A 27152-nucleotide genomic window follows, 5' to 3' on the forward strand; every position below is an offset into this window, starting at 1 on the left:
TCTTTTCCAGTTGTATTCTTGGGTGGCAGAGGATTTAGCTTGACTTTCTTGCCCTCAAACCAGAATGTACACACATTTGAACGACCAAATATGGTAACATCCCTGTCATAGAGCCACGACCTACCCAGAATGACATGACCCACATCCATAGGAACAACATCACACCAAATTGTGTCTTTATAAGATCCAAACTGAATAGGGACAAGACAGCGGTGCGAGACTGGAATGGATGTTTCATCAACCCAGGAGACTCTATAGGGCTGAGGATGGGCTTCCAGCTTCAAGCCCAAACGACTCACAGTGCTAGTCGATGCCACGTTGGCACAACTACCACTATCCACGATCATCTTACAGCTCTTTTCCCCACATTTTGCATAAGTGTAGAAGATCGTGTTGCGGCGCCAGTCATCAGTGTTCTTGGCTTGAGCCAGGGCGCAACGCACAATTGCGAGGGTCACAGACTCTTGTGCTCCCTCTTCCTCATCACTAGGGGTTCCAACTGGCTCATATTCCTCCTCCTCACTATCACTCTCTGGGGGCACTACTTCTACTTGCACATCAATAAGGAGTACTTTGGTGCCCTCTCTCGTGCCGCACTGGTGAGCAAAGTGACCAAACCCCTGACACCTAAAACACCTAGTGGCCCCACTTCCACGTGAACTGGACCCGACAATCTCTTTACCCTTATCATCCTTAGGTCTGGGCTGAACATTAGGGGAAGGTTTGTTTTGGAATCCCGTGTTAGGTCTAGCCCCAGAGGGGTTGGCCTTAGTACCGGATTCGCGAAAGTCAAACCGCCTTCCCACAGATGCTTTAAGGTATTGCTCGACATCTAACACTACTTGGTACAACTGTTCGATAGTGTCTATGTCTTTGGCGAGCAATTCTCTCCTAATGTCAGGACGGAGGCCCATTTTAAAACGAGCAAGGGTGAGTACGGGGTCCTCATCAACCTCACAGCGGGTCGAGTACTCTTCGAATTTCTCAATATAGTCAGCAACACTCATGGAACCCTGTCGAAGAGACTGCCACTCCTCAATCAACCACATGCAATAAGAGAAAGGGAGGTACTTCTCTTTCAACGTTTCTTTCATTTCTCCCTAATGGACTATTGGAAGTTCCCTTGCTCTTTCTTTTTTTCGCTCATTCGTCGCCCAAAACCTCTTTGCTTGACCCACAAGCTTCATCTTGGCGAATCGGACTCGTCGAGCATCCGACATATCATACCACTCAAAATAGTGGTCCATATCCGCCAACCAATCTAAAAAAGCTTTAGGGTCCAAGTGGCCATCAAAAGTAGGGGCATCTACCCTAACTCCCTTGAGGAGTTGTGCCTCTGGGTCATATTGATCATGATGTCCCTCACGGGGTGGGTGCACAGGTACGCGTCCATGATCAGCTCCTTGGCCGCCTCCATTCCTTGGTCTAACCTCCTGACCAACTGCCTGAGATTGGGCATCCTCCCCAGTGGTGGGGTTTGCCCTGAAGGAGGCCTCTATTTCTTCGAGGCGTTTATCTATGTGTTGTTCCAAATGCTTATTCAAGGACTCAACTTGTTGGGCTAACTTGGCCACTGTTTCTTGTAGTTGCTCCATGTTTAGTGTGGGGTGCAAACCGAAGTCGCGACCCGTACGTGTGGGCATACACTGACTTGCTCAACCTAAGGACCTGCTATGACAACTATATGCATCTAAAAACTAAATGACCCTACGAGACTCTATATGAAGCAGACTACATACTGTTACTAAAATTCAGCTATATATGATGGACTGAATGCATGAAGGACTCAAACAAACTAAACCCTAAATATGTGGTGAATTCCCCTATAAGAACCCTAGGCTTTGATACCAAATTTGATGCAGGACGTGAATTTAAATATGATATGCAAGATTGCAGGCTTAGATCACACCAATTCAGAAACAATCACACAAATTCCACATCCCACATGAAAATCCAAACATTCAATTAAAGGGGAATCTATGCGGGTCCAAGCCGACATAGGCTAGGACTGGACCAATAAAATTATAAGCCAAACAATGTCAAAGGGAAATAAAATCAACTACTCATGCATAAAAATCAGTCCCTAATCCAAGGGATTCCCTAATTTCAATTCAAGGAACCCTAAGGTGATAAAAAGGGGCAAATCAATTAGGGATCATGTAATCTAGGGTTATGATTCATAAAAAACGGCTATAAGAGGATAAAAGAAGATAAAAACCTGAGCCAAAAGATGATCCCGTGTGTGGACAGCAACAATGGCCCAGACGGACGTGCGTGTGATCCTGGCCGCACGTGTGTGGGGCCCACTATTCAGAAAAAGACCACCTTGGCCCTGGTCGGCCAGGGATGGACTCCAAAACCTCCAAATTTCAGCTCGATCCAATGTACGGTTTGTGCGTGGTGCTCCGCCGAAGTTTCAGCTCGCCTGCGGGCCGAAATCTGGAAACCTGCTTCAATGAAGAAATCTGATGCAACAAAAGGACAAATTCGAAGTACGGATGGTGGGGGAAGATGGAAAAAAAAGATGATGGAAGATGGGGGTGAATTGGGATCGATGTGGCTTCGCACCACGGTAGTTAGCCCTTCGAAAAGGGAGGGCTTCGCACCCATTTTTGAATTCTTCCACAACTCACGAAGAGAGCAGAAAAATAAAGCAGAAATTTTTTATTAACTTCAATGAATGAAAAGAACTACAAAAGGTGCCTATTTATAGGGAGAACCCTATACCCAAAAACTCGCACCATGTGCGACACCTATTACTTGGCGATGAAGTAAACTAAAATAAAAACCAAACAAGAAAATCTAAAGCGTTCACGATGTTTTAAATAATAACAATAAGCAAAACCTAAAATATAAAATCAATCCGACGAGTGGGCCACGATCATGAGATCCCATGGTGGGCTTTTCTTGCCTATCGGGCCACTTTTCTGAACCAAAACTTGTCATCTAGCTGGAGGCCCTCCCTGGACGTCGTCATCGAGCCAGATCGATGGTGGGGTCCTCCTTCTGCGTACGTACGTGCGTAGGGGTGGTGGTGTGCGGGCGCGCGTGTGCACGATGTCCTCATCAAATTATAGAAAATGATCCCAATCCTCCCTGATCAGACTGTTAATTGCAATTGAATGCCAAGCTTTGGGGCCTTGGCGCAACTCGTAATCATGTTGCTTGGTCAGACTGTTAATTGCAATTGAATGCCAAGCTTTCATTTTTGGATTAAGAGTTCAGAGAGTATTGGGACTTGTGAGGGGTTTATTGACTAACCAAACCTTATGTTTTGACTGCAGCTGATGTGAAGAAATGGTGGAAATGGGGATACTGGACCTCGCCCCTGATGTATGCACAAAATGCGATTGCAGTGAATGAGTTCTTCGGAAATAGCTGGAATCATGTAAGGATTTTGTTGATTGAACTAGAAAAAGATAGCCACTAAGTCGGAAAATCAACATTATTCCTAATCACCATGCACAGGCTCCACATTACAGTGGAGGTCCTTTTGGTGCTCATTTCATGGCACCTGTGCATTGCCTTACTATTCATGATAAGGAAGTAGTCCTCAATTGAAAAAAATCTGCAAAAGACATACAGAAATAAAATTGATCGATGGTTAAGATCATCCGATCAGGCATGATTTTTGCACCGATAGTTGCTCCAATTGGTATGATCAAGTGAACTGTCACACTATTATTATATGCATACTCATATATTTTTATTGGGGATTTCTATGCTTTTATTGGGAAATCATATGCTGTTATATCTTTATGCATAATGAATTATGTAAATTATGGCTCTTGATCAGAGCAAAATGTTTTAGAAGTCTTTTCCCTTGATCAAGAAAAAGATAATAATGAACTTCAAAACATGTGGGCTGTTTTTCTTGTTGGTTTTGATACAAAATTTCTTTCAGCCTTGAAAATTTAGCATATTGAGTGCATGTGGTGTGGCATACATAAGTGCATTGCCATCTATTGTTAAAAGGTGAATGCATTGGCTTGGATTAGCTCTTCCTTGCAGAGCTGATGACCTAAAGAAACCCTGCCTTTTGTTTGATAAATGTCATTTCCTGTATGAGTAGAAACTGCAAACAATCTCTACTGCCACAGATCCCTGCTGATTTTATTTTTATTTTTTTTGCAAAGAAACATTGGTGGGCCTGGATTTCTTAGTTGGTGGGTTGGATGATAGTTAGCAAACAAGGAAACTGCAATTCATTAGCCAAACAAGCCCTACAAAATGTTGGTAAGGGTTCCTCAAAACACTACATTGCGTTGGCTGGCAGAGTTATGGTCATTGACCAGTTTGCAGTGGTCCATGCATTGGACTTCTGTTGCAAGACTCAGATTCTTTCCTTGTATATATATTTTAAATCTTGGGGAGGGATTAGCCTGAAGAATCCACTGTTTTCTTTTTTCAGCTTGTTTTATTTACTGAAATGGTCCTCTGCATTTTTTTAAGCAGGTGAAGGATTGGGTGTTATTGAGAAAAAAAAAGGTGATTCTGCAACGTACTGGAACTAGATCTGTTTGGTTCCCCATTTGCAGCAAATGGCATCAGCTAGTGTGGTGCCTGCGACTGGATTGAGAAACACAAGTGGAAATGCTATCAGCATGGATAGGTTGCCTAAAGAAATGAATGATATGAAGACAAGGGATGACAAGGTAGGTTTTAATATAACCGTATCTCTGCTTGCTTGATAGCATGTTAGCCTTCTCTATGAAATGTGAATTTTTCTTCTAGGAAATGGAAACTGCTATGGTCGATGGAAATGGCACAGAGACGGGTCATATAATCGTGACAACTATTGGGGGTAGAAATGGCCAACCAAAGCAGGTAATCACTACATGAATTCTAAAATAATCAGTGCTTGGTTTTTCATCCCGGAATGTGACATATCTTGTTGTTCACTAAACTTGTTGCTCACCACACCTTATCCCTTGCTTTCAGGATTATTTGGTATTAGTTATCAATTAACATTAATATTTTTTAGCCAACTCATCAAATTTAAGATGTGTATTTTAGAAACAGCAGATGATGAGAGTATTAGCGTGTTGGAATTACCTAGCTGGTGCATGAAAGCAATATGACGTTAGAAGATTTCCTCACCCCAACTAAGATGAAAGATGGACTCACAAACCTTACTAGAGTCGAAGAGTTGGTTGCCATCATGCAGAGGCAGAGAGAAAATATTACGAAGAATGTAGGTAATGCATCCAGACAAAGGTCAATTGTAGCAAGTACCTTATCAGTGACAGAGAAGAATGGTTGCCTTAATCATTTTATTAAGTTAGACAGGCATAGGTTTCTCAACCAATGGCTCCAGGAAGCTCAAAAGTGTAGTGGTCGCAGAAGTGACAGTTCTGTGGAAGAATCAATCAGTGCAATGCTAGGAGCACTTGAGAAGCTGCCTCTAGATGAGAGCTTAACTGCTTCAAGAATTGTGGAAACTATCAAACATCTCCATGGCAACAAAAGCTTGAAAGTCCAGGAGAGGGCAAGAACTTTGTTTGATAAATGGATTTGTTTTTATTTATTTATTTATTTATATTCAAGACCATTTTCAATTTATTGTAATAAATATTATATTTTTTTATTATCTAGTAATATAAATTTTGTTTGATATTCAGTTTTATTTGTATGGCATCATTTTTATGTTTCAAATATTTAAAAAATACAGGTTTCGATTGAATTATATATAAGTAAAAAACTTACTAGCATGCTAGGGCCTCTCAAATCTATATAAAAGCTTTTAGCGGCGCTTTTTCATGGGAAAAACAGTCAGAAACCACTTTTACTTAATCGCATTGGGAAAACTGAAATTACCGGCGCTCATAACCGGCAATACTTTTCCCGATATGCTCATTTTGTGGCGCTAGTACAAGTCCCAGTTGTTCTACTTCCACTTGAACTAGCCATATGGTTAATTTGAATTCAACAACGGTACAAGTCCCAGTTGTTCTACTTCCACTTGAACTAGCCATATAGTTAATTTGAATTCAACTAGCTAAATTATAGATCCCATTTTAAGTGGATTGCTAGGGAAGTGACACATGCAATGCACATCGAGATTTTTAGGGAGAAAAAAAACAAGAGAATTTTTTTTTAATGGGACGAAGGAAATTGGAGGGAAATGACAGTAGAAATGAGAGTGTGCCACTCACACACAAAAAGAAGCATGTGAAAAGCAGGTAAAATCTAAGTTGCATGATTATTTGGATAAATCCGAGCCCTTAGTTTATAGGGGCATGTTTAGATTTGTAGAAAGAAAAAAAAGAGAAAAATGATGTTTCTAAAAAAATGTCATTTCTACAAAATGGTGGGAAATGAAAACTCATTTCCCTTTAATTAAGATTCTCATGAAAGAAATTCTTCATTTTTAAATCTATTATTAGAAAACAAATAATTTTTTAATAAAATTTACTCGGAGATGGAAGGTGACACATGCTAAAGATGGATTGGGACATGATTGCATTGTCGTGTGTGACAGATTAGCACATGTGGGTCATTTGTATGTGTTGGATGTTTGAAGATAAATGGTTATATATGTAGCATGTGAAGGATGTTGACATGTGGGGTGCATGTAGGGGTGTACATCAAGTCGAACCAAGTCGAGCTGGCCTCAGCTCGACTCGACTCAGCCACTGGCTAACCTAGCTTGAACTCGGCTCGGTTCGATCAGCAGCTCGGCCCAGCTTGAGCAGAATTAGAGCCAAGATCGAGCCGAGTTCGTCATTGAGGCATTTCCACAAACACCTGGACTGCACCTTCAAAATCTGTGTTGGACGTTTGAAGATAAATGGTTATATATGTAACACGTGAAGGATGTTAACATGTGGGGTGCATGTAGGGGTGTACATCAAGTCGAACCAAGTTGAACTGGCCTCAGCTCAACTTGACTCAGCCACTGGCTAACCTAGCTTGAACTCGGCTCAGTCCTCGAGCCTGACTGGCCAGCTCGGCTCGGTTTGATCAGCAGCTCGGGCCAGCTTGGGCAGAGTTAGAGCCAAGATCAAGCCGAGTTCGCCATTGAGGCATTTCCACAAACACCTGGACTGCACCTTCAAAATCCCTCTGTCTGTGAAATAGAAGCATTGGTTTTACAAGTATTTTATCAAACATCTTCTAAGCAACATAAAAACCAAGAAAAAAAAAAAGGGTATTTGTTTCATGTACATACCTTCCTTGCTACCAGCCACACATCGTTGGATCATTTTATCAAACACTTGGTGAGCAACATCAATGGCAAAGTAACCGAGTCACTGAACTAGTTCAATCCGAGTTCGATTCAAGCTAGATTCGATCTGAGTTGAGTCAAGCTGGGGCTAGCTCGAACTCGGCTCGAACTCATTTTCAAGCTCAAAAAATCAGCTCGAACTCAGCTTCGAACCGAGTCGAATCGAGCTTTTTCGAGTCGAGTCGAGCGAGCTAACTGAGCTAGCTCGGTTAGTGTACACCCCTAGGTGCATGCGAAGCACTTAAAGATAGATGTCGGCAAATGTAGCATGTGTGGTATAATAGGACCTATGCATTTGCATTTGTGGGTTGCTTAAAAATGAAGGTAGCACATGTTGCAACTATGGCACAATATTGTACATGTCATAGGTGACACATTGGCACGTGTATAGGTTTAAGATGGATTGTAACATATGTGGCACATTAGCACATCGTGACGCACTTGAATGGATGCTTGCACATGTGGGGTTGTTGGAGGTGGTTGTTAACAGCTGTTGCATATGTTAAACACTGACACATATAGCACATATGAAGCACTTATATATGGATGGTGGTCATGTGGCATGTATGGATCAGTAACACGTGGCATGTCTGCCTCGATAACGCACGTGGCAAATGTTTAAGGCTTTTGAAGATGAGGGGGGCACATGTTACACAGCATATTGGGGCACATGGCATGTTGAAATGTTAGTCACTAAAAGATTATGATTACACATGGTGCACATGTGTGGCACTTTAAGATTGATGGTGGCACATGTTGCTCATGTAGTACACTAGCACATGTAAGGAATTTAAAGGTATGTAATTACACATGTAGGGCATTTAGAAAATCAACAGTGGTTCATGTGATTACAATTGAAGGTCCTTTATACAAATATGGGTAATTTTCTCTTATTTCCGTCGATTTTTTTAAAATGATGTTACAAAAGTTCAAACTATAATATAAAAAAGCAATTTTAGAAAATCAGAGAGACAAAAAACTGTGTTTTCATGAAATTTACAAATACAAACCATGAAGTGCTAGATTCATGGAAATAACATTTCCTTAATTTATATTTCAATAGACTTAAATGGGCTCTAAATATTCCTATCCATCTTGAAAAATTCATTTAAAGTCTCATAAAATCTCAAAAGCCTCCTACTCTGCCAAAACTTAATTGTATAAGCAAAAATGATCATTTCTTTCTACCATCATATATATAATGGAAATAAATAAAAGTTTATATTTCTTTAATCTAAACTATCAAAAAATTTGGACATTCATTGGACACTTGAGATAGAAAATGTGTAGTCCAGTTTAAAAAACAAGCAGCCACGATCATAGTTTAGAATTATTTAAGTAATATGATTTTTTGGATTTTAACTCGTTCTTTGCTACAATTTAAAGGGAGTGCTTGCAATTTCTATGTGCCAGGGTATTAAGAATCTTATGCTGCCAGAGTAATAAACTACTCTATTTTCAAGAGAAAATCTTTAATACTTAGCACAATCAAATGGATTACATGCAAGATGTCCAGTAGATTCCAAAAAATAACTTCATTTCCTTTTACTTAATCATATCATGTATTAGAGATTGTGGTCTCTAATAAAACATTTAATTACTGATGTCATAATTACAATTGACTAAAGTGATATGGAACTTATAGAGATTGTACACATGAGCGCCACCAATCAGCTGGTTTTCGTTGGGCCCGGCTCACAGATAAGCTCCATGACCCGAGCCTAGCAGGTTGGCCCAACCTTATCAGTCTTGACAAAAAATTGATAAAATCTATATTTCTCTCCTGGATGTTAGTAATCTATCGATTGATCAGGTAGGCCCCACGTTAAAACAAGCCATCCTAAGGAACGAGATCAACGGCCTATATTAAATATGGGTTGCCTAATTAAGGATTAGAATAACATATTCATAAGATATATGCATGACATATATGCATGGAGTAGCGACGTACAGATAGGTTGGTCTAGAAACATGATTAGGCTAAAATTACTTGAGAGTGCAAGTGCAGCTCAAAATCTGATCTGGCCATATCTTCCAGGGCCATTGGGCCAAGCTTGCTGCAGAGCTGGGTTGGGCTCTGCGGACTGGGTTAGTTGCCTGCACCAATGGTTTGATTTCAATAAACGAGTGTCCATGGATAGAGGCTAGGGTTGTACAACCACTTTGATTTTGGAATTGTGACTTAAGAAGAAGGTGGGTTCCACAGATTATGTGTCATATCTATGTTGTCCATTTGTTCCGCCGGTACATTTTAGAGCATGTGCCTAAAAAATAAGGCAGATCCAAAGCTTAAGTGAACCACACTACAATAAACAGTGGGAATTGAATGCCTGCGTTGATAACTTCCTGTGGACCATGGAAGTTTTGGATCAAGTTAATATCTTATGTTTTATTTTTATTCATGTTTGTATGAACTTATGAACTAGTTGAATGACAAATAAACATCGGTCTAAGCCTTAAGAAGGTTTTAGGTTTGGACAGCTGAGCTCCCTTAGGACAATTGTTTCATGTGGTATGGTCCTCTTGAGCTAAGAATCTGCCTTATTTTTCTGACTCATCCATTAAAATAAGTTGGTACTATGGTATGGTCCACTTGAACTTTGAATCTGCCTCATTTTTTGACTCATCCACTAAAATAAGTTGGTACAAGAAATGGACTGCATGGATATAGCATATTAATTATGGTGGGCCTCATAAAGCCTCATAATTTTTATCAGTGTTTCTAAACACTGAAATTCATTGCTTTTGGAGAAATGATTCATATAGTTTTCCAGACAGAAATTCCTCCCCTTGTTTTTTTTTCAAAAATAATAATAATAATAATAATTTCCACTGTAAATACTTGGTAAATGTGTTATTATTGCTTCTTACATCCTTGATTTTAAGTTAGTATTTCCATCTTAAAAATCCATCAGAAAAGGACCAACTTAAATTTGTGGGCCCCACCATGATGTATGTGATATATTCACGCTGTTTATCCATTTTTACCAGAATATTTTATGGCATATATAGGCTAAATGCTGAGACATATCCAAAGCTCAAGTAGCCTACAGCTCAAGTATTTCCAACTTAAAAAGTTTTACTTCCTGAGGCTTATAAGATTATTTATTTGTCATCTAACCTGTTTATAAGGTTATATGGATATGGATAATTGGAAAACACAAAAATAAGCTCGATCCAAAAATTTTAGGGTTGGCAAGAAGTTCTTAATGCTTCAATTCTCACTGTTTCCTATGATGTGGTCCACTCGACCTTTGGATCTGCCTATTTTTTTGATCACGCCCTAAAATCAACAAGTGGAATGGATGGACAGTGTGGATAAGCCATATACATCACAGCGGACCCTATGCAAATTTCGCACCCTTCATAAATTTTAAAGACCAAAAAATCAAAAGGTCATTGTTAGCCTTGAGAATGGTGTTGGAAATAAGGTAGTAAATAATTATTACTGATTTACATGTATTTACAACAATGAATTAGAAAGCAAACGTAAGCAAACAGTGTAATTGGGAAAATCAAACAGGCCATTTGTCAGTTTAGATAGACTGCCTATGCATCAAGTGTCATACTCAGCTGGACTATCAATAACTTCCCAATCCTCATGCCCATGAACTCCTACACGCGTGCCGGGAGGCAAGTGTGCGGCAGAGAAAACCCTCAGCTCTAACCCCTACCCCTCTAGTAGTAGGAGCTTCTTTTTCATCAATCTCTACAGAGCTGGTGTTTACTGTTGGAGAGAAGGGAAGGGAAAGAGAAAGGGGTTTGGTGTTCGAGCGAGGATCTTAGGGCCTGTTTGGATGCCTGTAAGTTCTTTTAAGTTGTAAGTCACTTACAGGTGAAAGTTACTTATAGGTAACCTGTTTGGATGTAAGCTGTAAGTCACTTATAGGTAAGTTAGTGTTTTTTGTTTGGGTAACCTGTAAGTTACTTATAAGTAAAAAATCGTATATTCACATCGAGCAGAACTTGAATTAGGGAATTGTTTCAAAGTGTTATGAGCATATAAAAATGCATGAGATGAAATATATAATTTTACTAAGCCCATCAAAATGAATATATAAGCTAATTCTCAGGCCAAACTAATTATCAAGTGGGTCATAAAAGTGGATGAAATACATACCATTAAGCATAAATGGTCCATATATAACAAAATCAGAATTATCATTGGTGTCCAATTTTTAGAATCCAAATGCATGAAAATAATTAAATAAAAATTTAAAAATAAATGCATTAAAAGAATCCAAGGGAGCATTTTAGGATAAGATCCGTGCAGCCCACCTTAATATATTAATAAATAAATGCATAAAAAGAATCCATATGCGGCCCACCTTAATACATTAATAAATAAATGTATAAAAAGAATCCATCTTAGGTGGACCACACTATTAGAAATAGGCAAACAGCCCATGGGTTCATTAAACTAGTCACAACTGTTTCTGTAGTGGGGTTCACATGAGATTTGGATCATGTAGTGTTTTTTACTTGAAAAAACACATGAATTTTTAAAGGTAAATTGGCAGTTTGTTCTCAAACGACAGCAGCAACACAGGATGTAAGAAGCATATGATGCAAGTGCACCCACCTTTTAGTGATCTAGATCATATCTTTGGTGCACTGTGAATTGGATCAAACAAACCAGCTATCTAATGAGTGTACCTTGCATGTACCATTGTATATAGAAAAAATTAGTATTGTAGATGAGTTCGTTTAACGCCTCTTTTTCTTCTTTTTTTTGTCGGCCGAAAACTTATCTTACCAAAGATAAATTTGAGATTGCGGACGTTAGTTTTTTAACGAAAATATCCCTATTTGTAGGGTAAGTAGCTGAAAAAAGTAGGAGTATTTTCATCTTTCTAAGTTCGTCTGTACGAACGGAGGTCTATCTTGATGCTTAAGTTTTTTTTCCGTCTAATAAAAAAAGATACGTAATAAATTGGGCCTATATTGGGCCTATACGATAAAATCTCTTGTACATATACCACTGGACACGTCTTACTTTAAAGCATCTACGGAGTTTGCTATTAAGATGGATGGACGGGGTGGATCCCACAAGTTTACTCAGTACGCAATCCCTGCCATCAAAATGCTCAGCCGCGCAGTTGGCACGGGTTCTTGTGAGAACTTTTTGAGAACTCATGATACATTATGTAAGTCCAAAATCTGAACGGTCCACGTGACGAAACATCCCATGAAACCTACAGGGCCCAACTTTTACATTGATCCAAAACTTTCATGGGCCATGAAAAAGGAAAACAGTTTCCTCCCTTGATTTTCATATTACTTTTCTATGGCCCACCGGAGTTTTAGATCAGGGTGAAAATTAGTCCCTGGGCTTTACTAGGATGTTTCATCACATGAACTGCTCGGATTAGAGTCCCATGACAGGTGTGGAAAGGAACGCACGTGCACAGGTGAGCATGCGTACGAGTAACACCTAATCCGCTCCCGTTTTCAAAGCAGAAAAGTAACATTGCGATCAAACCCTACCGTTTTGGGGAGGAGTAGAGAGGGAGGGCGGTCGTTGCAGACAGAGAGAGATTGCAGAGAGGGAGGGTGGTCGTTGCAGACAGAGAGAGATTGCAGAGACGGAGGGCGAGAGATTGCAGAGAGGGAGAGTGCGTTTCTCCATCTTCCCCTCTTTTTAAAAATCCGACCGTTGAGCCTGTAAGTGGCTTACAGGGAAGTGACTTCTCACCCCCATCGCCCTGCAGTTTTTTGGTAGATTTGCCTGTAAGTGACTTACAGGCTGTAAGTTACTTACAGGTGAATTTTCTCCCCCAAACACCACCTGTAAGTGACTTCCCTGTAAGTCACTTCCCACTTACCCAACTTACAGGCATCCAAACAGGCCCTTAGGAGAGAGGAGAGATGCTGAGGAGGAATATAAGGCTGAGGAGAGAATACCTCTACAGGAAGAGCTTAGAAGGAAAAGAACGGCTCCTCTACGAGAAGAAACGCAAGATCAAACAAGCCCTAGAAGGTTCCCTTTCCTTTTCTTTTTCCATTTTTTTTTCGATTTTTCGATTTTTCTATGCCGTTGGATTCAAGCGTCTTCTGATGATTGGACAGAGGGGAAGCCCATCCCCACCGAGCTCCGGAACGAAGAGGCTGCCCTGCGCAAGGAAATCGATCTCGAAGATGAACAGACCGCAGGTCCTCTCTCTCTCTCTCTCTCTCTCTCTCTCTCTCTCCGACTCGGAGACCTTAACCGATTCAGACTTAATCTTGTTGTTAGAACTCAGAACTGGGTCGGATTGAATTTTAGTTTTTATAGGGAAAAGCTTGATAAATTTAGGGTGTGTTTGGGTGCTATGCATTTCCATTTCTAATTAAATCTGTACCTGTGTGTACAATTGTTGGGTAAGCTGCTCCCTCTCCTTTAAAAAAATGCAGTGAGTGAGGCGTGGAAAATCCAAACCATTCATCAGGCTCACCACTGTGGAAAACCCATTCCAGTGAAATTTCACGCCGGTTGGATGGCTGAGTGAGAAACAACACTAAGTGTAAATGCAGCCATTGGTATGCTTCTTTTAGAGAGAAAAAAGTTGTTAAAATGGATTTTTAAGGGCACCCAAACACGGGGCTCGTTTGGATTTTTAGAAAGGATGCAGTTTTAGCATGGAAAAACTTTTCTTTGGCTCAGTTTTCTTGGCTTTATCGAGGAAAACAGAAAGGGGAGAAATTGTGGAAAGAGAATCCATGGAGGGATGATTTCCATGTCCTTTGGTAGTGCCAGACAAGAAAGCTTTTTTATTTCCCCCACAAAAAGCTCGTCATCATTTCCATGAGTATAGCTGGGGGTGAACTTTTGTATGCAATCAGTTTTTCAAATTATAAAAGCTATGCATTATTAAAGGACATGTTTTTTTAAATTTTTTTTTTTTTTATTTCAAGCAACATGGGATTGGTTTCAAACCAAAATAGAGGGTATTTAGGTAATTTACATGGTGAAGCTGCCTGGTAAATAAAACTCTCCGTCAAGAGGCATGTCCCATAGGGCAAGGATGTTGACCATCGAATGGGCCTCTTGTGTTTCTAAGTTGAGGGATTGTTATTTTGATCTTCTTGGGTAGTTTTCGGGTCGCCCTCTAGGTGTCCCTTACCTCTTGTAAGTTTTTGTTCTTTTAATAATTTTTTTGTTCTCTCAGAAAAATAGTGGCTTTCTTACAATACATCCTGATGCATTGTCATAGGGGATAGATGATGCAGGCTGATTTGTGCCACGATCCATGGCCCAGGACCAGGCCCATTAAGCCCAAGCCCAGTAGTTGGCCCATCAATAAGGAGGCCCAAGCCCCCTATTTAGGTAGTTAGCTAGCGAAAATAATAAGCTAATTATGAATAATCCACTAGTCAAATCCCATTTATTTATTTTTCATATTTGTAATAAGTTATTGGTTGTCAATGACATTATGAGCTTTCCTTTTATGTACATTTTAAGGCTTATATAAGGGCCTGGGATAAGTATTATCAAGATACCTTTTGAATTGAATGAGAATTTCTAGCTTGCTTCTTTCTACTTTGTGTGGTTCTCGTGCTTAGATTGAAGGTGCCTACACTTGGGCTGATCCTTCCTATCAGCTGGTTGTGCCAATAGATTATGATTGAAGCTATTGGATTTGGGTCGGTGATCCAAGCCATCTATCTAACAATATACAGCTGATGGTGGCTGGCTTTTTTTATTTTTATTTTTATTTTTATTTTTTTTCCGGTGCTGGGAAATATTGAAAATTGGAGGATCAAATATTTCAATCAATGACCCATCAAAACAACATTTAAGGAAATTTTCCATATTGCAGAGAAAAGAGAGAGACGATCAAAGAGTTGAAATATTCTAACTTGACTTTTCTTTTGTGTATTCCCCTTCCACTTTAAGTCCCATCACATAAACAGTTTGCTCTACTAAATATGAACCCGGATCCAACAGCTGTAGTCCTGACTTTATCGTAGAACAATAGACGGGATTTATTGTAGCATCCTCCGTAAAAGAGACCTGCTTTTCACAACTGCTTCTCCTCCCCTCCCAAATCTGGCAAAGCTCTTCCTCCCTCTCCATGTGCATTGCACCTGCCATATCTACTTGCAGTATTATGATGCTAGAGGTTTTGCTGTATACATGTCCATCCAATGAGCCTACACTGTGGAGTAGGTGGGACCCAGCGTCCTTGCTCAAAAGTTCTGCTGGTACAGTCATCGGATGGGCCGAATGAGACAAGAAGTGGATGGCTTAAAAAATTGGGTGATGTATGTTTAACGTACACACATGGCCTGCCATGAGTGAACAGGCCTGGTTATTGGGCTAAATCCTCTACTTGGTGGGTCCCACTTGCTGCATGGCTTGGGAAATCCAACATGCCAACACATTTTGATGGGTGTGTAACTGTGTATATTCACATGTTGGATTCACAAATCTCTGTAATTACATTATGCTTATAAAGTGTTCTAATAAGAAAAATAACATGATATCCGTGGCCTGCTCATTTGAAGTCTACTCATGTAGTATGATTGTTTCCATTTATGGATGGGTTAGAGTTTGAATATTGCAACCATCGGATAATCCTAACCACGGGTGGACTTACCCTGTTAAACGAGTACAGTTAGCCCTTTTTTCTGTTTTCAACCAGTCATCTGTGGTGGATGACCATGAGAATTTTGGGTTGTATTCCATATGTCATGAGGCCTAACAGATAAGCAGTTCATTTTAGTTATTCCTTCTAGATTGCATGTAGTGAATGAAGTCCTTGAATGCTTTTGGTGCCTGCCTTGTGAATCAACTGTCTTGCCAATCGGTTAGCTAAAGAGGGAGTTTTCTGCCTTTATTAATGTATTTGGAAGTCTTTCCCTTTATCTTGATGTATCTTTCTTGCTTCGATCAATAAATTTTCGTCTTTATTCAACAGTAAAAAATTGTTTTAATTCTCAAAAAAGGTGTCTCATGAATTAGTTTCTACATTTAAACTCAACCTAGAGGTTGGTCTATTGGTTTCCTGGTTTGACTTGGTCATTTCAATGAAAAACCCACCAGTAAAACATTAACTGAATCAAGCATTCAATCAACAAATTTATGCAACTAGTGGAATTCGTACTCAGTGCTTGCTAGTCTCAGCATGTACAAACTGAATAAGCTCATCAACCAGTTCCTGAACGACTTGGAAATTGGCCCAGTTGATTCAGTTTGTACATGCTGTGACTAGTGCGTGTGCACGCGTGGGTGCGCGCGCTTTACCTGCAAATGTATCTAGACTTGTGCTTGGGTGTTTGTTCCATTTCCAGCTTACCCACCAGAAAAGAATGTATGCACACTAACTACTAATATACATTTACTCGCAAAACTGTAGCTTGTTTTATTTCAATATTTCATTCTAAGTGGGCACTTGAATGGACATTGGAGCTGACATGTTGTTTTGTTGTATTTCATGGATTTAGTGCCAAGGAGTCACATTGATGATGAGTATGCCAATGCATCAGAAAGGGACCCAAAAATTTTGTTAACTACGTCTCGTAATCCAAGCGCTCCTCTTACTCAATTTGTAAAGGTTAGCAAGTCCTCTCTCTTGTTGTCATGTGAATGATATTTAAGGCATATATTTTCTTTTGGTTTTGAACTTCAAACTTCAGTTTAAGCTTGGATTCCACTACTCCCTCAGGAACTTAAGATTGTCTTTCCGAATGCACAAAGAATGAACCGTGGTGGCCAGGTCAGTATATTCCTTCCCTTTTTTCCCCCCTAAGGATGTATCCTGATCTTTTTCTTTGACCTTATGATATTGAAAATGTTCTTCATCAATTCCCTTATATTATGCAACCATCTATTCAGCTCACTTATCCATACTCCATGGTAAGAGCTTTTCTAATCCTGCATGCATGTATGTGATCATTAAGAGAGAGAGTGAGAGAGACCCCGCCCGCGTGTATAGCCCAAACTGCCTACATGCTGGCACATTGGGTGAATATTTTAGCCTCCATCAGATAGGCCTCACCATGTAGATGCAGCTAGCTCATTCCTCAGGGAGGCTACAGGGTACAAAATAAAAGTATTTCTGAAAAAAAAAAAGGTTTTAGCTATGAACTTGTTTGTACATTGCATCCCACACTTGATGAGTATACCAACCTGATTTTTGAGGCAGGGAATCTACATGATGGGTCCACCTAATGGCTGTTCAGATGTTCACCATACATGTTAACTTGGCATGTGTACATTGTATAGGACTGAGCTAAGGATGCAACCTGATTTTTGAGGCAGGGAATCTACATGATGGGTCCACCTAATGGCCGTTCAGATGTTCACCATACATGTTAACTTGGCATGTGTACATTGTATAGGACTGAGCTAAGGATGCAAAAATCGAATCCATATATGTCTGTACCATCTTGAGTCGAGCATGTTCATAGTCATGCTCATGGGTGTATCATACGGCCTGTATTGGCTCCTTTAGATCCCTGTATCAGGCAGTTTCACAAATGGGCTTCAGAACCTTGAACTATAGAGTATAGACCCATGAGTTAGTAGCAAACCTTTGAAAGTGATAGCCATTTCATGTTTTTTTTTTTTAAAAAATGATTTTAGCTAGAGTTGGAGCTGGAGGTCTTAGGTGGTTAACCATTGAAAAAAAATTATTGGTGGATTACCTTCCTCTTTTTCCTCAACAAAAGGATGTTGGTTTTCTGTTACGATGTTGGTATTTTGGGTAGAAGGCATGGTTACCTGATTCGTACGAGGTTTAAAGGCATTTCAATTAGTTATTTGTTACCCAATATTTTGGACAGTCTCCTAGGGATCAAGACTGCCGTTTGATCCATACGGGGGGAAAACAACTCAGTGGACAATTTAGAGAATTAATGACTTGCGACTAGCAATCAGAAAAAAAGGAGTTAGTTTTGACTATGGTAACCAGATATGGCATTTGTACAGAGATCTACACAGCTACAACACCAGTATAGATTTTACTTCGATTTAAGTATTATAAATGGGTTCGACATGGATATGGCTTGGCTCGCATACTGGTTTTTGTTTTTGACATCCATCAACCCTATAATTCTTTTTCTTTCACTAGTCTCATGTTGTGGGAAGTTCAGATTATTTATATTCCTTCACTTCTTGTCTGAATTTAGTCGAAATTCCGCTCATTGCATCTCTTTCGTTCAAAAGGCAAAAAAATGCATACATATGTATAAGTTTGAACTGATTAGACTCATAGGAGTACCTAATGGAACTACATGGAGTGAATTCAACACATTAATTTCAGTTGTGTAAAAAGTTGGAATTTTGCTCTTTTTCAGGTCATTTCGGAAATTATTGAAACTTGCCGTGCACATGATTTTACGGATGTCATTTTGGTGCATGAGCATCGTGGTCAGCCAGATGGATTGACCATATGCCATTTACCATTTGGTCCAACAGCATACTTTGGATTGCTCAATGTGGTATGATATATTTTTTCTTGTTTCATTGGGAGCCAATATTATTTCAAGGTACAAGGTTCCTGATCAATGACTTGGTTGCAGGTTACAAGACATGACATTAAAGACAGGAAGTCTATGGGAACCATGTCTGAGGCTTACCCTCATCTGATTCTTAACAACTTTGCCACGAAGGTACAACTGTGACTCTAATCTATGCATACTTCAAATGGACTAGGATGCATGAATACTTTTATATATTGACCTGTTAGCGGTCATAACTTTGCACCTGGTGGCTTCTTTTTGCACTTCCAAAACATGAACTCAGATTTCCATTTAATTCCAAATTTATCACCCAAACATGGTAAAGATAATCTATTTCCAAGAAAGGCTTCCTTTCTATGGGTTATTACTCTACCCATCCAAACAATCCTTAAATGATCATGGTCATATGACTGTATTTTCTACATTTACTTTTTGTTTCTTCTCTGGGTTTGTCCACACCGTGTTCACCATTAAATTTTAAAAGAAGGTTGACTCGTTCATTGTACACATGGTATATGTGTGTCAATCCAGACCGACCAAATAATGGGCCCTGTTGTGGATGGAGCATACCCCAGAAATTTTTGATTGGATGATCTTAAACATCTGAACTATTTTTTTAGAGGATTTATTTGAAACTTTGGCAGTCAGGTATTTGATATGCAGGGACTCAGAAATTGTAGAGTGTCTTACATTACTCAAATTAAACCGATTGAATTTTGGAATCCACTATGGCTTAGTCATAGTCCCAAGGTCAGATTGGTTGAGCAATCCTAGCCTATGATTTGTGGACACTTGTTTGTTGAAATAAATCCTTGTATCATGATCTTTATTGACTTGCAGAAAGCCTAGTATAGGTCCTAGAGAGTTAATCTAGTGGGTGTTGGGAAAGCAAGGAGTCTTAAGAGGGTATGTTGACATTATTAAGGATATGTACGAGGAGTTGTAACGAATGTGAGGACCACTAGTGGAGAGATAAGTGAGTTTCCAATTACTATATGTTTACGCTAGGGGTTGGCATTGAGCATGTATCTTTTTGCATTAGTTACGGATGAGTTAGCGAGGCATTTACAACGTTGGTTGGTTGAAAGAAAGTTCTAACCATTGACAACCTCCAACGGAGATCTCTTATCCTCTCCAACATCTACCCGATGTGCATGGAGGATGCCGAATCTATCAACCATTTATTTATCCATTGAACCTTTGCTCGGAAAGTGTAGGAGTTCTTCCCAGTCGAGTCTCATACAGCCTGGGTTATGCCAGAGTTCGTGGAGGCTCTTCTTTGGGTGTAGCATGGAGGGGGTAGTGGGAAAGCCTCTAAAGTTGTTTCGAGTCTCCTCATTATGGCTATTCTTTAGGCTTTTTAGAAAGAAAGGAATGAGTGGTGCTTCAAAAATGGGAGGTCCACGGTAAATGGGGTGATAAAGTTAGTTTTGGGGCTTATTAAGGATTGGGCTCCTTGTTCACGCAGCTAAGGCTGCCTCATTTTATCTCCTTTTGTTTTCTTAGTGTGGCGTTTTATTCTTTTCCTGCCTTCCGGTGGGCTTTCTAATAAATTTTGTTCTCTCTCGAAAAAGGGAAAAAGAAAAAGAAGGAAAGAAAGAAAAAGAAAAGAGCTCATGGTGTATGTTATTTGCAGACTGCATAGTTTTGACTTTCGATTGGCTAGACAAGGGAGGGGGTAAACACTGCTAGAATTGTGGAGGTTGCTTTAAAATCTAAAGGATTCAAAATTAATCAGACTAATATAGAGTATGTGAAATTCCATTAGTAACAATGGAGTGGAAATGAGGATTTTTGGCAAATAAGTGCCCCAACATGGCCATTTTGATGTCTTGGGTCGACAATTCAGGAGGTTGGGGAGGTTGAGAATGATGTTGTTCATATAATTAGAGTTGGGTGGCTGAGTTTTATATGATCACCGTGTACCATTGAAAACTAAGGGGAAATCTAACAGGATAACTATGAGAACAGCCCTGCTGTATGAGACAATGTTGGGCAGTCGAGGAACAACATGTTCGTAGGATGTGTAGCTGAAATGAGGATGTTGAAACGGATGAGCGGCAACACAAGGATAGAATTAGAAATGAATGCATTCAAGAGAACTTAGGAGTAGCACCAATAGGTAATAAGATGAAATACACTTCAGATGGTTTGGCCATCTGCGATGGAGACCAAGAATTGCACTTGTTAGGAGGGAGTTAGTTCAAGTTCATAACTTTAAAAGGGCAAGGGGAAGGCCCAGAAGGATTTGAGCAGAGGTAGTAAGAATAGTCACAAGAGTAGTCATACCAATCACAGGATAAACCTGCTTCTTATCAATCAAAACCAGGACTAGCCCCTTATCTAGCACGAGTTCCTTCCACCATGCAAGAAAGAAATTGAAAGGACTTAATGACCTATGGTTCGACTGAGGTTATGACCCTTGATAGAGCGAAATCGTTGAATAAAGTTCATGTAGTCAACCCGATTTAGTTGAGATAAGGCTTAGATGATGATGATGATGATGATGTTACCTGAGTTATGGGTCACTTCAGCATATGGTACTGGAATGGATGCATGTTATGCTACTTCATCGATATGTGGTGCTCTAGGGGTAGGATTATGTGCTTCACTCCAGTTGATACATAAGTGCATGCAATATAGTTTTATATATGAACTCATACTGCAACTTATATATAAAATTATGAATGTTATTATTATACACCCTGGATGTTTAGTATAAATATCACAACTAAATAAAAAAAAGCACGAATTTCTACATTGTACATTGCATTGCATCTTCATCAACAATATGAGTATCAAACCATAATTTGGGTCGCTTCAGTACATGGTACTGGAATGGGTATGTGGCATGCTACTTCCTTCAATGCAGGGTACTCTAGGGGTAGGATCATTTGCGCCACTCCAATACGTACATTAGTGCATACAACATAGTTTTATTAGTGAATTCACATTGCAATTCATATTTGAAATTATGAATTATTATTATAGACCATGCATGCTTGATATTATATTGTTAACAGTAAGAGTATCGAACCATAAGTTGGGGTCTATTGAAAATTCATACCATCGATCATTTGAAAAATAGGGACATGGCCATTCCGAATGCATGTCCTTCATGCTGCCAAAATGAAGAATCAGTGGACCACTTACTAATTCATTGCAAGCTTGCTTCTGGAGTTTGCATCGCAGTTTTTGCCAAGTTTGATATTGTATTGGTGGCTCTGAAGTCGGTTTTATTTCCTGTTGAGGAATGGGTGTTTCATGTGTTGTCCCCTCAAAAGATTGTTGTGGAGTAAATTTCTGTTAGTTGTGCCGTGGCCCGTGGTCCATTTGGTTGGATTGGAATCGCAGGACTTTTGAGGGAAAATGCTCGTTGGTGGCTTCAATTGTGGAAAAACTTTCTTCGCCGTGGAGTGATCTAAGGTCGATGAGAGATTTCAGTTTTCTCAAGTCTCCTGGCTCCTCTCTAATTGGTGGGAGGTCCTGTTCAATGGATGGAAAAACACTAAGCGTGTTCCCTGTTGGACACCCCCTTTAGTTGGGTCAATGAAAATGTATTTTTTGCGGTTGTTCTTTGTGTAATCCCGGTCCTACAGGTATGAGTGTGTGGACACTCTCCTGTGGGTAGGATCGTCCCCACACAAGGGCCTGCACGTGCAGTGGTGTGTCATGGATGCCTCTATATGGATGCTCAATCGAGGGCGGAATGTTGACTCAAGTAGATGGTATGCTTGACTTGAAATCACCACTAGCTGATAAAACCTAGAATCTTTGGTCGGCTAGACACCGTAGAATCGTTTTTAGTTGGAGAAGCAAAGGCTTCACAACTACAATGACTTCGTAAATGGTTTGTGGTGGGAGATTCTTACTAAGGACCACAATGACAGAGAAGGAAGGGGTTAGACACCCTTCTTTGCTCACACTTGCGTGTGGTCTCTACTTTATGGGATTTTAAGACATTTGGGGATTTTCGTGGTTCTGGATAGCCTTATTAGCCAATCGATTGTGGTCAAAGTCCAAAATTGATTAAATAACCATTGCTTGACTCATGACACCACCTGAGAGGTCGTAATATCTTAACCTCAATAGTGACTTGAAGAGTCAATGGTTGTAAAATAAAGGAAAATGAACAAAATAAGAAGGTCAAGTGACATTAGGTTTTTGATATGCCAGGATTCGAGAACTCGACAAGTGTGGAGCATACACTCAAGTGCCACTCAAAAGAGAAGTAACGGGTGTATGAGAATGAAAATGCATAATATAAATAAAGCAAAATAAGTGATAGGTCATATTGCTACCCGTGCACGTGGAGATTTAAGAGAAGTGAGAGCTACAAAACTCTTAAGAGATGATGATCGTGGATCTCAAATTCCGACTTTACTTCATTCGACTTAAAACTATTGAGATGGCTTGGATGTGGGTACGGGCTAGACTAGATGGTTTGGATTGAATTGATGAATGAGATGGATGGGAGATGCTCACTCGCTCGCGCTTTCCTTCTCTCTCTTACTCTCACTCTCACTCTCCCCTTTACTCTCCCTCACACCATAACCAAGCATTAATGATCTTTTGTAGAGAACATGGTGTCTATGACATGAAAAAGGGGTAAGGGGTATTTCTAGATGAGGTTATGGCACTTTGATGATAAGTGAAAAGTTTAAGAGTGAAAGTGCCATGTGGAGAGATTTGACTGGCTATTGGACACACAACTTCTCCTGTTTGGCTTAGTAAGTGGTAGGACTTATAATTTTATTGAGATTCAAGAGTAAAATATCCTTTTGCCCTCCGACGACAATGGGATCGTCGCTCGGTGGCTGAATCTTAGTACAATTGCCCTAAAGATCCCAAAGATTTATGTGCAACCTTGTGGAGATCTTCGTCAACTTTTATCTGTTGGCTCATATTTTGCATTTCCTCCATGTATGTTGCTTTGGGATGAGTTGGGGTGCCCCTACAGTGGGCCTAGTGTGGCCAGAATGTGCACTTTGGCCTTTTTTATTGGGTTTAAGTGTGTTTTTAGGGTCTTTGCACTACTTTAGGTTTGGGTTATGGGGTGGTTTGGCAAGTTTGAGGTGAAAGGGTTCCTAATCAGGGTTTCTGGGTTGCTAGTTTCCCAAGAGTTACAGGTTTCAGGTTTGTCACTAGTTCCGAATCAATATCGAATGTACGGTGTATTAGGGTGGGGTGTTTATAGATGCCCCTCTTTAGCGATAGACACCCCACCATTGTGGTCAGACTTTGTTGTAGTCCAAATTGGTTGCTATCTTAGTGTTATCATCAACCAATCATTTGGAACAAGGATAACTCGCACATACCACATTCATTTTATTTTATTTTACAACCATTGTCTTCTCAAGTTACTATTGAGGTTAAGACATTGCGAATTCCCAAGTAATGCCTTGAGTTGAGTAATGGTTCTTTAATCGGTTTCGGACTGTGTCCACAATTGATTAACTAATTTGGCTATCTGGAATCCCGAAAATTCTTGAAAATTCTATAATTGTATAAAGTAGAGATCGCACGCGAGTGCGGCGGAGAAAGGGTGCCTAACCCTTTCATTCTCTGTCACCAAGGTCCTTACTTAGAATCCTAGGCCCCAGATCATTCAAGGAGTCATTTTATTTGAGGAGTCTTTGATTCCCCAGCTAAAAGCAATTTTACAATTAACTTATCGTAGATTCTGAGTTTTATTGATTATTGGCGACTCTAAGTCAAGTATATCATCCACTCGAGTCAACGTTCTACCCCTGACCAAGCATTTATATGGATGCGTCTACAACACACTCACACCACCGCATGCACTAGGCCCTTGCGTGCGGGTTATCCCGCTCGTGGGAGAGCTTCCATAGGGTGGTTTGGTGAGATGCCAAAATAGGATGTCCTGCTTGAATTTTCTAGTTCTATTGGTGCCAAACATAGCTTCGGTTCTGGATTTTACAGTTGCAGCTCATCAGGCTACAAATGTTTTTTTCCTTTTTCCATCCTAGTGATTATCGAAGGAGACTAATTAGTTCCATCGCTTGGGGAAAGGGGAGTGAATGCCGTGGAGGTTTGTGGATGAGCTCAAGGAGGTGTTTGATCTTTGTGATGATTGTCCGGTGCTGTTTGCACAAGTCCCAAGGGAAGCCAATGAGGATGCTGATTGCCTCACTAAGTTGGGCACTTAGTTCTTCTCTCTGGATATCTATATGAGATAGCTGTTGTATTCTGTTTTGAGGTCCTTGTGGCTGTCTCTGTTAGTGGCTTTTGCTTCTCCTCTTTTTAAAAATTTAAAATTTCATTAAAAAAAATATGTAATTTGAGTAGTGAAATATAATGATCCAGAATGCAAATGACCCATAATCCGGATCGTGCGATTCAGAATGACATAGGGCGTCTGGTGATTTAGGTAACATTGGTTTGGGGTTGGCTTTTACATGGTAGATTGAGGAAAGTTTTTTGGTCGGCTGCCCGCTAGATATCAACCTTCCTCTAGTACCAAGGTTTTGGCACTGACCATGGCAGAGGCTCACAAACTGTACACAAAATATGCAACTTCCTGAAGCATTTGGTCAGCCCAACAAACTGTACATGTGAATCCTACTGATCCAAATTGTTGCATGATTGACATTCAATTGGATGAGAGAAACTGACAATCTCCTCCGCCACCCACCCAATCGGCTCCCTGTAAATATGGACCATCAGTTGTAATTGTCCATTTTTGTTGGATGGCTAGGTTCATCTGAAAGGGGACATATTTAGGGGTGTACACGAACCAAGCTAGCTCGGTTAGCTCGCTCGACTCGACTCGAAAAAGCTCGATTCGACTCGGTTCGAAGCTGAGTTCGAGCCGAGTCGAGCTGATTTTTTGAGCTCGAAAATGAGTTCGAGCAGGCCCCAGCTCGACTCGACTCGGATCGAATCCAGCTCGAATCGAACCAGTTTGGTGACTCAATTACTTTGCCATTGATGTTGCTCACCAACTGTTTGATAAAATGACTCAACGAGATGTGGCTGGTGGCAAGGAAGGTTTGGCCGGTGGCAAGCAAGGTATGTACATTAAACAAATACCTTTTTTATCTTCTTCTTCTCTTTTTTTTTTTTTGGTTTTTTTGTTACTTAGAAGGTGTTTGATAAAACACCTGTAAAACCATTGCCTCTGTTTGTAAAACAGTGGGTTTTTGAAGTTGCAGTTCAGGTGTTTGTGGAAATGCCTCAATGGCGAACTTGGCTCGATCTTGGCCCAAGCTGCTGACCGAACTGAGCCGAGCTGGCCACTCAGGCTCGAGGACCGAGCCAAGCCGAGTTCGAGCCGAGGTCAGCCAGTGTTCGAGCATGTACACCCCCAGACATATTAGCCATGGCCCATCCCATGTTAATCCAGTAGACAATGGCTTAGATTACGAAACCCTATCTGTGCCATCCACGGGTAGAAAAGGTTGCTTCTTCTGCTCAAGCATGTCCTTGTGGGTGTATGTAGAGGAATGTATAGGTCTGTGTTTATACAGCAGTAGCTGCTACATCTGATCTCTGTTCTTTTGACATAGTTTTCATATTAATCCATATTATATTCCTGAATGAGGTGATTTATGACAGGTTGGTGAAAGGACAGCAAACATTTTGAAGCATCTCTTTCCAGTACCCAAGCCAGATTCAAAACGCATTATCACATTTGCCAACCAGTCCGATTACATCTCATTCAGGTCAGTGGGTTGTGTTGTTTTGTCTTCCTTGTGCACATATCTCAAAAGTGGCACCGTACTCATATAGATGCATAAAATGGCATAAAAGTTGTTCAATATACACTGGACCATTTTACTTAGTGATCATGTGAAATTTGATATGCCTTTCATACAGCATATAAGTGGAAATCTTTTCATAATCTGGTCACTCAAAGTATAATTTCATGTCTATCAATGTAAAAAGAAGATGGAAACCTTGCAATTCATAGTTTGCTTCCATGGAACATTGTTTCAGCTGATAACTGTCTTGTATTTACTTCGAAGCGAAGCTGATTCTTCTCTCTTCAAGCCTTGGTGTCACTTTCATGTCCAGTTTCCATCTCAAATTGAATTTTACTCTCCATTTTCCGAACTTCACGAGTAGCGATAGACTATAAAGGTTTCAGCTTCCCAGCAATTGATTCCCAATAATTTTTTTTAAAAGAGCCATTTATGTACTTGCTTCCACTGTCAAACAGAGATGAATCACAGACGTCTCACAGATGAGCAAACATACAGTTTGGATGGCTTGCTGGATTCTGTACATGCGGCCCATGGTTCTTTTTTTTTTTTTTTGAACGATTACTTTAATTTTATTGTTAGAGGAAGTGAGCTACAAACTAAGCAAGTAGTTTAAGGGAATGGATAGGAAGAGCCAACAGTGAGAGACTCTGTCATCACTTCCTGTTTTGCAAGGGTGTTGCCCCATGGTTGAAGGGAGCTACAAACTAAGCAAGTAGTTTAAGGGAATGGATAGGAAGAGCCAACAGTGAGAG

The 27152-nt window shown here is 40.1% G+C and overlaps 2 protein-coding genes across 5 annotated transcripts in view; both read left to right on the forward strand.

The window, feature by feature from the left end:
- The first annotated feature begins 3943 nt into the window (after positions 1-3943).
- Positions 3944-5489, forward strand: LOC131226775 (shaggy-related protein kinase NtK-1-like). The gene is made up of 3 exons (XM_058222499.1): positions 3944-4655; positions 4735-4827; positions 5017-5489. The coding sequence occupies exons 1-3, from the start codon at positions 4542-4544 to the stop codon at positions 5068-5070; spliced, it is 261 nt and encodes an 86-aa protein (XP_058078482.1). The 5' UTR covers positions 3944-4541; the 3' UTR covers positions 5071-5489.
- A 5372-nt stretch (positions 5490-10861) lies between these two features.
- The window catches only part of LOC131226772 (uncharacterized), a 31624-nt gene continuing 15333 nt past the window's right edge, over positions 10862-27152 (forward strand). The window contains exons 1-8 of one of the 4 annotated variants that reach the window (XM_058222492.1): positions 10862-10999; positions 13085-13208; positions 13298-13381; positions 16655-16764; positions 16876-16926; positions 18509-18652; positions 18734-18823; positions 26252-26358. In XM_058222492.1, coding sequence (XP_058078475.1) covers positions 13097-13208; positions 13298-13381; positions 16655-16764; positions 16876-16926; positions 18509-18652; positions 18734-18823; positions 26252-26358 — 698 coding nt within the window. In that variant the 5' untranslated portion in view covers positions 10862-10999; positions 13085-13096. Of the gene's footprint in view, positions 11020-12709; positions 12844-13064; positions 13209-13297; positions 13382-16654; positions 16765-16875; positions 16927-18508; positions 18653-18733; positions 18824-26251; positions 26359-27152 lie in introns of those variants that run through there. The other 3 variants (XM_058222494.1, XM_058222493.1, XM_058222495.1) reach the window with 3 other exon arrangements.

The sequence above is a fragment of the Magnolia sinica genome, chromosome 15 (genome assembly GCF_029962835.1).
Source record: "Magnolia sinica isolate HGM2019 chromosome 15, MsV1, whole genome shotgun sequence".
Lineage (NCBI taxonomy): Eukaryota > Viridiplantae > Streptophyta > Magnoliopsida > Magnoliales > Magnoliaceae > Magnolia > Magnolia sinica.

What these genes read in the sequence shown, in the direction of transcription:
- LOC131226775 (XM_058222499.1), top strand. Translation starts at nt 4,542, where the DNA reads ATGGCATCAGCTAGTGTGGTGCCTGCGACTGGATTGAGAAACACAAGT. An exon ending in TGAAGACAAGGGATGACAAG is followed by an intron (nt 4,656 to 4,734) that starts GTAGGTTTTAAT and finishes TTTTTCTTCTAG; the next exon opens with GAAATGGAAACTGCTATGGT. An exon ending in GAAATGGCCAACCAAAGCAG is followed by an intron (nt 4,828 to 5,016) that starts GTAATCACTACA and finishes TGTGTATTTTAG; the next exon opens with AAACAGCAGATGATGAGAGT.